Here is a 14,176-nt window from a genome sequence, read left to right as displayed (position 1 = left end):
GAAAAAAAAACGACAAACGATTACGGTAGTCGGTAATGCTAAATTTCAGCGAAGGAGGGGGTGTTTTACACTGCTAGTGAACATTAGAAGCATTCCCGTAGCAAGCATCTCCCGGTTCTTCATTCCTCCGCTCTCTCCGTGGCAGGCGGCGTCTCGCTCTGCTAGTACCTGCCACAGACAGACCTGACAGCTGTCATAAGGCCTGTTATGCCAACTACGCCGACAATGCCGACGACGACGACTACGACGCGGAATCCACGAATTGGCGCCCAAGAGCTGCGCTCTAAACCATAGATACTTGGTCAACCGGTATAACTTTACCGATGGCGCATAAAGAACGCATTGTCACCCTGCCCGGTTTTGCGCATATTAATGAGATATCAAAGGCCCCGTTCAAGAGAAAAGTTGGCGTCCGTCAGTCCGTAAGTTTCGCGAAAAAGCCGGGGGCAACCTTCACGTAGTCTGTTGGCAACCTGCCTACCATGGCGGGTACGAAATAAATTAATTAGAACAAATTAAAGGCAATTTCCATCTGCCGACTGTGGTACTGTCCATCAGCTTGTTGAAGATTTTGCGGGGTCGCAGCTGAGCACCAGACAGAGACGACCAGCGTGGCAGGCTTCTAGTTCCGAACTGCGCGTGCCGGGCGTGCGCTCCGAGCACGCGCTGTCGTTCTTTATTTTCTTTTGTCGCGGGAACGCCGATCTCAGCGCCTGCGCTTTATAGCGTCGCCGGGCGCTACAGGGCCCCCCGCCTAGACGGAACGTCGGAATTTACGTGCCGACGGGGCAAAGATGGAGTAGCCACGGCAGGCAAGCAGGCAGCTAGAGTAACAGCGTCCCCACGGGGTCGCTACAAGGTCCGGTAAGTTCAGGTCAGAGGCCGGGAAGAGCAGTCGGGTGGAGTGCGCCGGCTCAGGTGGACGAGCCTGGCTGCTGCGCAAGGGGCGAATGATGCAGGGTGCCGAGCTGACAACGGACATGGGAGCACGGGAGGCCATGGTCGGGCCGTCACCGACTGTAGTGCTGCCCGCGGACACAAGTGTCGTCGGTGTGGGGACGTTGGAGCTGGTGTCGGTGGGAATCCGGCGCGCCGAGTACGTCGGCACAAGCGCTGGAGTGGGCGAAACGGCTCCGTGGCCTGACAGCAGCTGTGTTTTGACCATCGACATAGCGGCGACAGCTGTGACGATGCCGGAGCAAGTTGCTGGGCTCAATGCCAGGTGCTTGGGCGAAGCGAGAGTGACAGTCCGGAGCGACTGGCCAGTGCTGATGCGCGTGTGGGCACGGTTGGCTGTAGGTGGCTGCCAGGGGGTTGTGGCAGTGACATGCCGTGGAGCTGAGACTGCTACATCAGACGGCTGGCTGACAGCAACAGGCACAGCTGGTGGTTGGACAGTTGCTGCACTACTCGGTGTGGGTAGCTCGACCATTCGGTGCCGAGGGTGGCTCAAGTCAGGCACCAAAGCAGACGCTTGCTGCAGCGGTGTCGAGCTGCCAGGGTCAGAATCCGAGAAGCAGTTGATCGTACTGAGGGCTTGGGGTGGGGCCTCTTGGGCAGGCGGTGTGGTCGCCAGGGTAGTGGGGCTGGTATGTGGCATATGCCGCGGTGGCGGCGGCACCCTCACAGCAGAGGTCTGCAGAGCTGTTGGCGGTAGTGACGAGGTAGATGGGGATGCCGGAAGCCTCGGCACGGCTGCTGCCGCAGAGTCGTCCTTGGCTGCAGGAGGCTCTGGCGACAACGCCACTGAAGCGCAAAGAGGCAGGGCCAGAGACGCGGGTACGATAGGAGTGGGAGAAGGACGCGAGGCGAAGCTCGTGCGGATCCCACCTGGTGTGGCGTCGAGAAAGACAGCCGGGCTGGAGACGCTGGACGGGAGTGGCGGCGAGGCGGCGAGGGGCTGCTGAGGCGGGCCGGGTTCTGATGAAGGCTGCGTGGGCGCGAGCGAGGCCGGTGCAGGGCCAGAGGCTGGCGGCGGCGAAAACGGGTCCGCTGCGTCGTAGAGCGGCGGCGGAACGTAGTAGGCGCCGAAGTACGCCAAGACGGCCGCACGCAGCTCATCGTATGGCCGGCCGCCGAAAGCAGAGTAGGTGAGCCGACGCAGGAGGTCGGGTGGGAGGATGTCGCAAAGGACTTCGTGTTTGAACGGCTGGATGGTGATGCCGTTCAGGTACATCGCAGCCTCCAGTTGGGCGAACCACCCGCCGACGCCTGCAGGCCGGAACGCCGGGAGCGGCGGGTCGAAACTTGGGTGCTGCCAGTACGCCATGCTGGAACGCCGCTGAGATAGAAGGCACGGTTCGCCAGGTCGCCACTGTTGAGGTATTATGGAGGTCGCAGCGGAGCACCAGACAGAGACGACCAGCGTGACAGGCTTCTAGTTCCGAACTGCGCGTGCCGGGCGTGCGCTCCGAGCACGCGCTGTCGTTCTTTATTTTCTTTTGTCGCGGGAACGCCGATCTCAGCGCCTGCGCTTTATAGCGTCGCCGGGCGCTACAAGCTCATTATTCAAGAGATAGCCTCTCGACGAGCTAGTTCAAAATTTCGAGCTGAAAGACAAAAAATTTGGCTTAGATGTCTTATGGTCAAAAATTTCACTGCACCATAATGGTATTCCAAGCCTGAACAGAGCCCAAATAGTGTGTTTGTTTTGAAACGTGCCAGAGAACGGGAATGAAAAGATTAGAACGAGAGTTTAGTTCGGCAAGGAGAAATAATGCAGCAGCTAAATTTCTTTCAATACGCGGCAAGGTTCCTGCTTTATTTTTAATCAAAACTGAATTGGTCACGAAAAATATGTTTGCTTATGTGCTCGCTTATATATTGGACCTATTACAGCTCTATTACAGCTGTAATAGAGCTAATATCCGCGTTTCGCCAATTCAGCGAGAAGTCAGAGACTTCCAGAGCAAAGCAATTGAGGAAATATAAGCACTATTTTTTACATATCGTTTTAGGCGCAGTGAGTGTTACGAGCTCATGGGCTAGATGCGGCCCAACTCAGGCAAGGAGTTTGGAGAATAGTCTTGATTCTCAGACGACAGGTCGAAAAATCGCGTCTTGGTGTACAACGCCAAACGTTTTCCACATCGTAAGATATCAAGTCGCAGAGTAAACGCTCATGAACATCCACAAAGCGCCACTAGGTATAGCTAGAGACAAAATTCACTGATAAGAGGCATAACATAACTGGAACATTTTTGATAGGTTAAAATGCGCTGTCTGGTGACATAAGTACACGTGGCAGATTGATCTGTTGCACGAGGAATTCCAAATGGCCAGTGTAGAAGTAAGAACTTCATACTTCAAATGTGAATGTTTCGCAGAACGAGGACGAAGCAAGGGCTTGCATTCTAAAAGGCTGACAACCGCTTGTCAGAACTACATTTCTAATATAATATAAAAACACATGTAAAAGAATATGAAAACCTAAGTAAGTGAAACTTCAAGTGTCACTTTGTTATGACATAGTTATTAACGTCGCATGATGGTCAGCTTTCTATAAAAGAGCCGACTATAAGCTGTACTGGCCAGAAAGCTCCTCTACACTGTAAACGATGCATTGGCCTCTTCCATTAGTTTCGGTCAGCCTGTCTATTCTTGTACTGTGTGTCCTCTTTGCTTGGGGGAAAGCGAAGCACCAGTTACAGCATGAGGCGGTAGACGCCTTCAAGGCAAGTACAGCTCTGTTCTACATTCGAGAAGGAACGCACTATCTACACTAAAATGCCAGCAGTGTATTATGCTGCATCCATTCTGGAGTGAGCAAATCTTGCCTTTTTTTCGAAAGAATGCAGCGTAAGCGCTATGAACGAATGATTCTGTCCAGTTAGATTAACAACAGAGATGTTCGTTCTTCATTCTGAAATGTGCGCTCGGTGAAGGATTCTAGAAGGCGTTGTTGTCGCTTCATGTCTCTGCTGCATTTAGCAAAAATAAAAAAAAAAAAAATGGCTGAGGCTTAGCTAAGGTTAAGCCTAGTCAGATGCGAAGCATATTGATGGCTAGGCTTGGTAAAGTTCCTCGCTTTGTTCTTCAGTTGTTGTAGAACGTTGTCGCCGAGCCGCATATTGAGCACGCCGCTTAGCCAGACGTTCATCCCGCTCTTCATCGGTCTCTGTGGCACGCTGAAGCTTTCGCTTCTCGTTCAAATCAGCCCTGCTTCTAGGCGGCATCCCAACACCTGGCCACCTCGTAAGTGCCCGGAGAGCGAGGCAAGCTCAGCTTTATGCCGCTGCTGTAGCGTCACGTGGTCAGCTGCAGCGCCTCTGATGTGGAGCCTCCACCGCCGCGGCCGACCGCGCGAGCCGGCAGCCCATCTCTCCTCTGCTGTGACGTCATGTTGTCACGTGGTCAGCCGCCGCGCCTCTGATGTGGAGCCTCCACCGCCGCGGCCGACCGCGCGAGCCGGCAGCCCATCTCTCCTCTGTTGTGACGTCATGTTGTCACGTGGTGTCACGTGGTCACGCTAAACGTCACATGGTCACGTGGTCAATGGTAGCTCTACCGCCGCGCTCGATGGGCTGTAGTGTAGCTCTAGTAATATGCTTCGCATAAAAAGGCACAATGTTATCGTTGCTGATTTAAATCATATCCGCTATAATGCAGCGGTGCCACACCCATGGCATTGTGACAGTAGGCATTTCCACGAGCCTTAAGTTATGTTCGATTCGAACATGTAACTGCACCCTATCCGACCAGGACATAAAAGAGGAGCCCGACTGCAGGATGCCTCTCGTCGAGCTCACGGTAGCACAATAAAGGACTGCAGACACTACTTTACTTCCAGAATTTCTCCTTTCAAATTATGCGTTAGCTATTAAAATACATGATTCACCACGTCGTTTCAAACTGCGACCACTCGAAAATTTTTGATTAAATTTGTTCACATCTTTTTCATTTTCGGTTTCATCAACCGAATGTTGGCTTTGACGTGTAGCCGGTATTTAGTTCGTGTGAGCCATAAAAAAATAAAATATAGTCTCCGAAGCGCACATTTAATTACTACAACTAAGCCAGCCTGCTGCAGGAGCTGTAATAAAAATAAAAGATGTATCAGCCGTTATATGCTCTTTTTCTTTCATTCCTCACGTGACCAAAACACCAACTAAAAGTCGCAGCCATTGCTTAGCTGATGAAAAACAAACACAGAGAGTATGAAGAAGAAATTCAATTATAAATTATTTAGCGATCGTAAGCAAGTACCACGAGGTTATCCATGTAGACTAACGTCCACGCATCATTTCAAAGAAGAAAACTCGCAAGCAAAAATTTTGACGTCTGTTCACCTCTAACGCTCCGGGGCCCCAGGGGAAGTCTCTGTCTGGTAAAGTTTTTTCTTCCCTCTCCACTCTCTGGCATCAAAGAGTCATATGCAAAACCAGAGAATGAGGCTTACCTTTGCAGGGGAATGGAGCGTCAAATGACTGCCGTTCAATTCGGGCCATTTTTCTTTGGATTACCCAACCTGGTTTCGCAGTGAACTGTCGTTTCCCTCTTGTTTTTACTTCTGGGGCTCTACGGCATCGCTGTCAATGGCGTGAGTCTTTCACGTCGTAGATGTGCCAAGTTCTGAATAAAACAAGTCTTGTCCAAAAATTGTAACTTGCAGTACCTAAACATAATATCAATGGCAGAGAAAATTGGTGCTTGAACTGTGCAGACTAGCTCTGTTTTACTCGAGTAATGCGATCGACACCGGCTTAAGACACACTTCTATCAATCAGTCATTACAATGAATAAAAAATATTAATAGGAGCAACACTGCTTCGGACACGTCGACATCCCGAATCAGTTAATGGCGCTCCGAGTGGACAGAAAATCCAACCAAACGTTTTGTTCTGCCAAAACTGCTATGCATTTATAGGTACTCTGTGCAAGATATCTCAAAGCATTTCTTACAGGTGTTACGCGAACTCTTCTGCCGATTGGCTTTGGTTTTTGTCGCAGCTATTAGAGGCGTTTCCTTCAAGCATCGCTATTTTTGACGAAGACCTGGACGGGGATCTGGACTGCGTAAGAGGCATTCGGACAGAATTCGACAAGGACTCCCAAAGAGCCACTTACGTGTGGTTGCTGAAAGGACAGAATGGACAACCAGGGTGAGTGTTCAGCGTGTGAAACAAGGTAAGGTTACTGCTTCCACCCTATTAAAAGTAACTGGAAAAAAAATTGTTGCGAAAATTGTCCAGTCATGAAGTCAAGCTTAGAACGGAGATGTGACATGGCGATCTTCGATGAGAATGACATCCGCGAAGAGTATTTAAGTCATTGTTTTGGTGCGAGCATTTCAGCTCTATGTGTTGCAGGCATTAGCCGCCGCATGTCGCTGGGTCGAGACAGATTCGCCAGTGTTTGCTTCGCCTGGTGGAATAATTGATTGTAAAACATTTTATTCGCCGGAAAGAGCTTGGTGCTAACAAGTCGCTTTAAGTGATCGAGAGTACATAGACCTCGACAAACCCGTCCTGTTCTGAGCTACTCAACACGGTGTTAACTTTCTTATTTATTTTTAGCTAAGTGGAGGTTATATACCCTGAAGCAATAGGCGATGAGTGCATTTATTATGTTTAAATATTCAATTAAGCACAGATACAGGATCTCTGCTGTCAGAAGGTAACAAGAAAGGAGATGTAAGGCACTTCTTCTCTTCGGAGTGAGCATGTGTCAAAAATTACCGAAGTAATTCTAGTATAAAATTATCACGTTCTTTTAGAAAATGGTTTGAAAGCACGGCACAGTTCTCTGCAAATTTTTTTTAAAAACTGGTTTCATTCTCCTCCTCTCCAACGTACGATCTTCTGCGTAGGTAGAATATTATACATGTAGCTCGTCTGGCATGTAACTCTCTTGACTTTCAATGTCATTTGATGAAAGCTTTGCCTTCCTGTCGAACTTGATTTATCTTGAATTTACGGAGGTATCGACTATTTCACTCGGTAATTGAAGCTAAATTACCACTTTAGCATATTAATTTTTGAGGTCCTAATCTAGAATTTATTGACGGTCTGCATTTTTTCACTATTTTCTCATCATCGTAAACACTTGGGTGTATGGTCACATGCGCCCAACACACTGACTACGCTGGCTGCTGATTTGGGTGCTCTTGCAGTAGTGAGAAAAAAAGTCTAAAGACCGCAAAAGAGCGACTCTGGATTCAAAACACCGGATGCTGTGTAGCCATTCAATAAAGAACTGAATGAGGGTAAAAAAGCAAATAAAACATAAAGCTGAAATATGAGAAAAGAAGAAAATTTGGCAAACAATCTTCGCGCCCGGTATACAAACTTATGGACGGAGTGAACGTGGTGGTGTAGATCGTGCAATATACAGGCAGAAATGAAAGTCTAGACGTAAAACCCCTGCAAGATCAAGCTGTATTCACACGTGGTAGCCCTGCCAGGAGGGTGTGTTTGACGTCGCCAACCTAGGGAACTCGCTACACTTTGACGCAATGGTACGGGCAGCCGAGAGGGATACAACAGCCTCCATATGGACTTCTGGATAAAGAAGTACGCCGCTGCTGGCATGCCCACGACCGCAAGCTGCAAACTTTCCATTAAAAGAAAACGTCGCTCGACGTTAGCCAAAGGCGGTGCGGAGAAGGTATGATTAGACGTTTTCAGCATACCGAAGATGCATTAGCGGAGACGTATGCCGGTTTACCGGACACCTACTACGCTCTGGCAATGACATGGGTGGGGTCCGGAGTGGCCACAGTGCATGCGCAGGCGGCATCCGGTAAACCGGTATACGTCTCCGCTAATATATCTTCGGTCTGCTAAAAGCATCTATTCATGCCGGTTGTAAGGTATTACAAGTCCGACCGCCAAAGTGCGCTCCCTTAAGTTATGGCCGGGACTTTATCTTAAAGATACACAGTGGTCAAATTATTTCGTGCCCCTGCACTAAGGCACCTCTTTCTGCCCCTCTTCTTTCACTTCCACCTTCCTTCCTTTTGTCACGCCGCAGTTGAGGTGTCCACCAAATAAAACGAGAACAACTGAGATGAAAGATCGCCTTGTTGGGTTTGCAATCGACAAATACATAAACAAAGAATTTATTAGGGAACTTTAGGAAAAGGTGACGCTATCGGCAAGGGACATAGGGAAATAGCGGGGCGCCAATGCGGAGGAGCAGGACAACAACTGGAGGGAGGGGCGTTATTGTCCTGCACCTGCGCACTCGTCTCCTGCTTTTCCCCTATGTCCATAACCGATAGCATCACCTTATTCTTAAAGCCCCTAGACCGCCTCGGTTGCTTCGCCATGGGTGACCGAGACTGGAGTAGGCTGCAGCCGGGAGCGGCCTTCGCATTCCATTTGTTATGACGTAGCGAAGAACATTAACATAAGCGGAGTGGAGCGTTCCCGGAGTCCTGCTTGCCGTTGCCTTTGTAAGCCGAAGGTGCCACGACTCAACGTGACGCCTCCTGCGGATTACGTTCTACTCACAGCGCTCTCAGTTCCTCGGAAGCGATTTTGTGGTCGGAGCGCTCGCACTGTTTGGCAGAGGCGTTAATTTTTTGTGAGTTGCTCGATTCTCTTATTAAGGATTTTTGTTTCACCTCTGTATCGGGTCGAGCTAGGACTCGGCCGCATACAGCGGCGAAACAAAAACCTTTAATTAGAAGATAACCAGGAGGTTTCAGCAAGACACAGCGCCTGAAGCACCACCAATCGTCTAGAATATCGCTGCTAATTTGATCCCAATCCCTAATCTCAAGGTCGCTGATTCGGCCCTGACCGCGGAGGCTGTATTTCAATGGATGAGAAACACAGATGCATCAGTGTGGTGTGCGATGCGAGCACACGTTGTCAAAGTCCAGGGGGACATAATTAATCAGGAGTCCTCCACAGCGGCATGAGTGTAGCCCACATCTCACTACGGACGTCAAACCCATAGTGTACTTTTTCTATGATTGGTCGGTAGAGCTCCGGTCGTGTCTCGCGTAGCAAACTAACTGAAGAGGCAGCGTGTCACCGGCCACAAAAGGTGAACTTAGCCAAAAAGAAAACAAGAAACACAAGAACGCCTCTATTCAATATGCTGAGCAAAAAATCTCCTCAACATTTGTGTTCCCCGAAGGCAGGCAATAGAAAAGCTGCAACTGCCCAATGATTCTCTTCAAGCAAGAATAGCTAGATGGAATTGCTTACGCAGGCGCTTTAAAAGTGGCGGGAGAATATTAAACAAACCACCGTACTTAACTAATTTGGCGAGTGCTTCCTTTTATTTTCATATAATTTCTTGCTGCGTGGCAGGTCACCACATCGCACGGCGGTTTCAGCTATTGTCAGGGTTCTCGCTTTCATTCTGCACTTTAATTTCCCGCGTAGACGGCAAGACTGTAAGCAAGTTCTGCACGCACTCATGTCTTCAGGGCTGTAGAATATAAAAGTAATCCCAGCAACTTCGTAGAATATTCTGCTTATAAATTTTCATAGCCACTGTTTCTAAAAGTATACGCGAAATCATGCATTGCGGTGCCCACTCTCAATATTTACATCTTTACTGTAATTTCAGCACCAATATTACTTACCATTTGAAGCCTGGAGCGACGCCTGACACGGCTGAATACCTTTTAGACAACAGTAAGTATTAATTTTGATGTATTCGCATTTAATTATATCCCCCATTCTTTTCCTGCATTTCAGCATTTGTAGTCATATGGACGAAGGCCAACAAATTACGCGACTCCCACAAGTTCAGCTTTCTCTTTTTAGGAATTATCACATTTAAGTACAACAAGCTTTCAAACAGATAACTGTTTTGAAATAGAATACTCTTTTAGCTGGCGCAGTGTTTTCGAGGAGAATTATTAAAGACGCATACATGTGCTTGGATGAATAGCAGAGTTATTCTCTTAAGGTCGATGTGCGTTATTATAAGGCACTGTGTTGCAATGCGCAATGCTTTCCGGCCGCTTTGAACAGCTATAAATACTGTCTGTGCTTCAGGAATTCATTAGGCCATCTCGCTTTCATGATTCCCTACAGCTGAAGGCCCCTGGAGAACTGTCCAGTACTATTATACGGATTACAAAGACTGCCTCGTTTTGGATATTCCGTACAAGGAGACCGAACGTAAGTAAATATACTCGAATTCTATGGCGCTCAGTTGACGCCGTTCTGTGCTGCCGTGAGCGTTTTGGGGCGCTTCATACTTGGACCAATCATACAGTGATCTCACTTTGGGTAGCCGCTTACTGAATATGCTCGTCGAGTTTGCAAACCAGTTTTACATGAGCCCTACTAAACCTTAAATGATGGTTCAGAATAATATAGAAAATAGTAATGTTTTTTGTAAGCCCTCTAGCGAGGCATGATCTGTTTGGTTATTATTACAATGCCCCAAATGATGGTTGAAAAGCACTGGAAGGTAAAGACATAGAACTGGGACGCGCAAGGACGATATCAGAAATATTATGGCGAAAGCCTTTAATGGCTTATGCTCGCGGTGTCCGTCCGTGCGCTGGAATTGTGCCAACTGCGGCCTCTCCTCTGCGCGGAGGCGCAACCTCCTCCCTCCTTAGCAACCAGTGCGCCGGTGGCGGCGCAGCTGTGTATAGCAGCCGTGACGTCACAAAGTAGCGGTAGAACGAGCGCGCGCGCGTCGGCGCTGAGAGCTGCACCGTCGCTCCTTCGCCAGACGTCTCGTTGCAGTCGAGTGAGTGAGACGCATGACTCCGAAGCGGCCCAGTAATTCCACGCCAAGCGGTTCAGGGAAGCGGCAGTGGGTTGACCACAAGGCTTTCGCCAAACGCACTTTAGTATTTCTAAAGTGCCTTCGGTAATTTTATTCTTTACACCATAGGGTGTCTGAGGAAGTCCTGCACCACGTTCCGCAACGGTGCACAGACAAGTTCAAGGAAATCTGCGAGTACGAAGTGTTGGCTTACGACGAGGAAAGCTGCGGCGATATGTAGAAAGTCGTTGCATTATTGCGATGTTACGAGACACCAAGAAATGGTATTCCGTTCACATTACCCATTATTGGTTTGCCACAGTGATTGCAAATAAAGGTTACTGTCCGACTCATGGTCGTCAAGTTGTTCGGGTAAATTGAAAACATAAATGATAGACCATCCCTCCTTTTTACTAAAGGGAAGAACACAGATTGTGAATATGAACAGAGTTGATGTGCACGTCAGTGGTACCACCGCGTCGAAACTGCCGCTGACGTTTGCAAGTCATCTTATCTACGTAAAGTGCAGCCTGCGGATTAGCAAGCGTTCCCAAAAGCCGTCTAGCAGGGGAAGGTCATTTAGATACTCTGCGTCTGAGAAACTCTAATATTCCGGCACAGAAGGCAGCTAGCGTTCGGTCAGTGACTTTCACTAGGTTGGGAACAGTCTGAAACCATCGAAAGTACCGCTTTCCGGTTGAAGGAGAATAGGAGCTTCCCGCAGATCTCTCTCGATCAACAGTCTCTTACTCTGATGAGGGGAGGAATGTTGTACATATCGAAAGAGGCAATGGGGCGGGAAAATCCCTGGGGAAGGTAGGGGCGTCTGTTTTAATGCAGAAGCATTATATGGCTGATGAGTCGGAAAATCAAGTTTTGTCGTTGTCCACAACCGACGGTCCAAAAAACCCACGTGACCTTATGACGTCATTGGCAGTGCCAACATCATCAGGAAAGAAGCACAAAATTTCTGAAATAAACCTTCTCCCGATGTGGAATGGAACCCAAGCCGGCGAGAACAAATCAGCTTTGCTTGCCACTTCATTAGAGCGCTGCACCATCGCCGCATTTTTTTTTCTTAAACACGGCGTTCATGACAGTGATGCAAGGTTCCAAGTACTATCGCGCGCAGTGTGCACATGACTTGCAGCACGCATGAGGTTGTAAAGCTGATGTCTCGAACCAATGCGAGTCGGGCGCTGCTGCGGAGTTCTGTACATAGCTGCCGAGCAGCGTGCCCGCGTGTCTCGTACTGTGTAGCACAGGGTGTTCATTTTCTACCAAACGCAAACCAGGAGAAGGCGGCCGCCAGGCAGTTGCAGGTCATTCTGATCGCGACTGTACATGAACTATAGAAGCCCTGAAGAAAACAATTTTAAATCAGCTCACTGCATAATACGACACACATAAACAAGCAAGGGCGACTAAATACCCGACCGAAGGTACAGTCTTTGTCAAAAGTAACCAGGCTGCATGGTTTGCTTCTAGAGCGTACAGTGGAACCCTTAGATTTTCCCTCAAACTGAAATGGTCGTTAAAGGAAAGGACTGGGGGTCTTCTTACCTTCTAAGCCCTTTTGATCTTTAGGAAAGACACAAGGGCCCCACTATACAAGCTAGAAGCAAACTATGCAGCCTGGTTACTTTTGACAAAGACTGTACATCACTACTACATCGTAATGCGACACACCTAAGCAACGACGCACTAGAAAGAGGGCAATGAAGAACACAGCACTAGCAGCGGTTGCTACTCTTGATTCAGTTGAGTGTAGGCATGAAATTTCTATGGATGAGCAATCATTCTGCAGAAGCGGTCGTTTATAGAAGCAACAAATTCACAATGTTCGTGCACCATGTGCATTTTCCAGGGGCTGTGCACTCTTCTCAGAAAGAACACGCCTAAAGGTTCTCCAACAAATGGAAGTGCAGTGACATATCGCAGAGAATGCGGTGTCGAATTTAGTTTTTTCTTGTTTCAATATCCGCTGAAGGATGTCCCAAAGGTGTATTGCATCTTTGCAATTGATGAAACAATGCTCAATCTTTCCTAGAACATCACTAAGGCGGCAATCTACTGTAGACATAAAATTGCCCTTTTCTTCTAGCCTTGTTTTAACGGGCTTATAAAAATATCTTGTTACACGGCGAGAGGGGCATTTGACGTACTCTTTTGAGTACGTCATGCCGCGGACAACCAAAATACATATCACGGTGCATGGGCGGAAGGAAGAGCATACAAATTAAATCCTTGTACAACCATTTCCTCCACACTGAAAACTGGAACTATAGGAGAAAGAACAGCCAAACACACTTCATGCATGAAACCCCCCAAACACGGGTGGTCAGAAACATTAGAAAACACAATGAGAATCCGTAAAACATGAACTAAATTGACTTGAAGGATATGCACGCTCTATTGGGTGTGTAGTGTCACTGAAAAACATGAAACACTGTAGTTTCGCGTTACTGCTTTATCAGCGCATGAGAACAGCCCGCACGCTAAACTGCACTCGTTGTTGTTAATTCTGAAGCAATGGTAAGTCTCTCACGCTGGGTACAGTCGTCTTCATCAACTTCCATTCGAGCGGCGTGAACCGATCAGCTTCGCTGGTCACTGCATTAGAGTTGTACGCAATCGTGGCAGCCGAACTCCTCGGGTGTATGCTTTCGCATTCACTGCATGCAAGTATTAAGTGCTTTCGAAAATACTTTTTTCTTGGAGAAATTAAACGCTCGGATTGCTGAAATGTTTATCTCAACCCCCCGTTAGCAGCACTAACTTTGTAGGAGACATTTTGAAATTTACAATAGCGAATAAGTTATCAGCAGTGTGCATGACCGTTTCTTATTCAGTCGCTATGATGCCAGCATCAAAACACGTTTGGTGCTCAACTCGCATCACGCCAGTCCAATTCAGTGCGGAAGTTCGCTCGAGCACATGGGCACCCGTACTATACTCGCATCACCCCGGCCTCCGATGACCCCCATGCTGGCCGCTGCCGACGCGGTTATTTACTTTTTCTTTTAAAGTGTGTTGATCTTGCGCAGCAATTCCGCATATTTTGTCAAGTTCCCGCCTCCTCTGCGGATTGCTTCGCCTCTTCTGGTTGCTTATTCGTGCGTTGGCGTCAAAGTTATATATTGCGCTTGGCTTCGCGACGCAGCCGCGCGCTATGGAGGCTGCAACACAAAACAGTTCTGCATGAAAGATACACTCAATTCAACCTGTAAAGACGACGATTAACATGTGTCTACGCGGCAGCGTCAGTGCTACCGGCATGCAGAATATTCTGGTTGGAGCTGGAACGACCACAGACTGCCAGTGAACACTACTGAGTGCTTATTCTGCCTATAAATCCCACTGCAAAATAAACCTCTCGACAGTGCACGTAACATTAGGGCGTATTTGGGTATCAACGGGTATCACGACGGCAGTCATTACACTTCTTTAAACTCATAATGAATAGCTGGGTTACGGTGCACGAAAATAG

At 48.3% G+C, this 14,176-nt stretch overlaps 1 protein-coding gene across 1 annotated transcript; it reads left to right on the top strand.

The window, feature by feature from the left end:
• The first annotated feature begins 3,545 nt into the window (after window positions 1-3,545).
• Window positions 3,546-10,927, top strand: LOC149343023 (uncharacterized). Its single transcript, XM_089546873.1, has 5 exons — window positions 3,546-3,674; window positions 5,950-6,101; window positions 9,526-9,593; window positions 9,999-10,085; window positions 10,860-10,927. The coding sequence occupies exons 1-5, from the start codon at window positions 3,558-3,560 to the stop codon at window positions 10,925-10,927; spliced, it is 492 nt and encodes a 163-aa protein (XP_089402999.1). The 5' UTR covers window positions 3,546-3,557.
• The last annotated feature ends 3,249 nt before the right edge of the window (window positions 10,928-14,176 follow it).

The sequence above is a fragment of the Amblyomma mixtum genome, chromosome 5, assembly GCF_055824585.1.
Source record: "Amblyomma mixtum isolate Tamu chromosome 5, ASM5582458v1, whole genome shotgun sequence".
In the NCBI taxonomy this organism is placed as follows: Eukaryota; Metazoa; Arthropoda; class Arachnida; order Ixodida; family Ixodidae; genus Amblyomma; species Amblyomma mixtum.
Note: the sequence above shows the minus strand (reverse complement) of the source record. Positions and strands in the feature narration are given on the sequence as shown.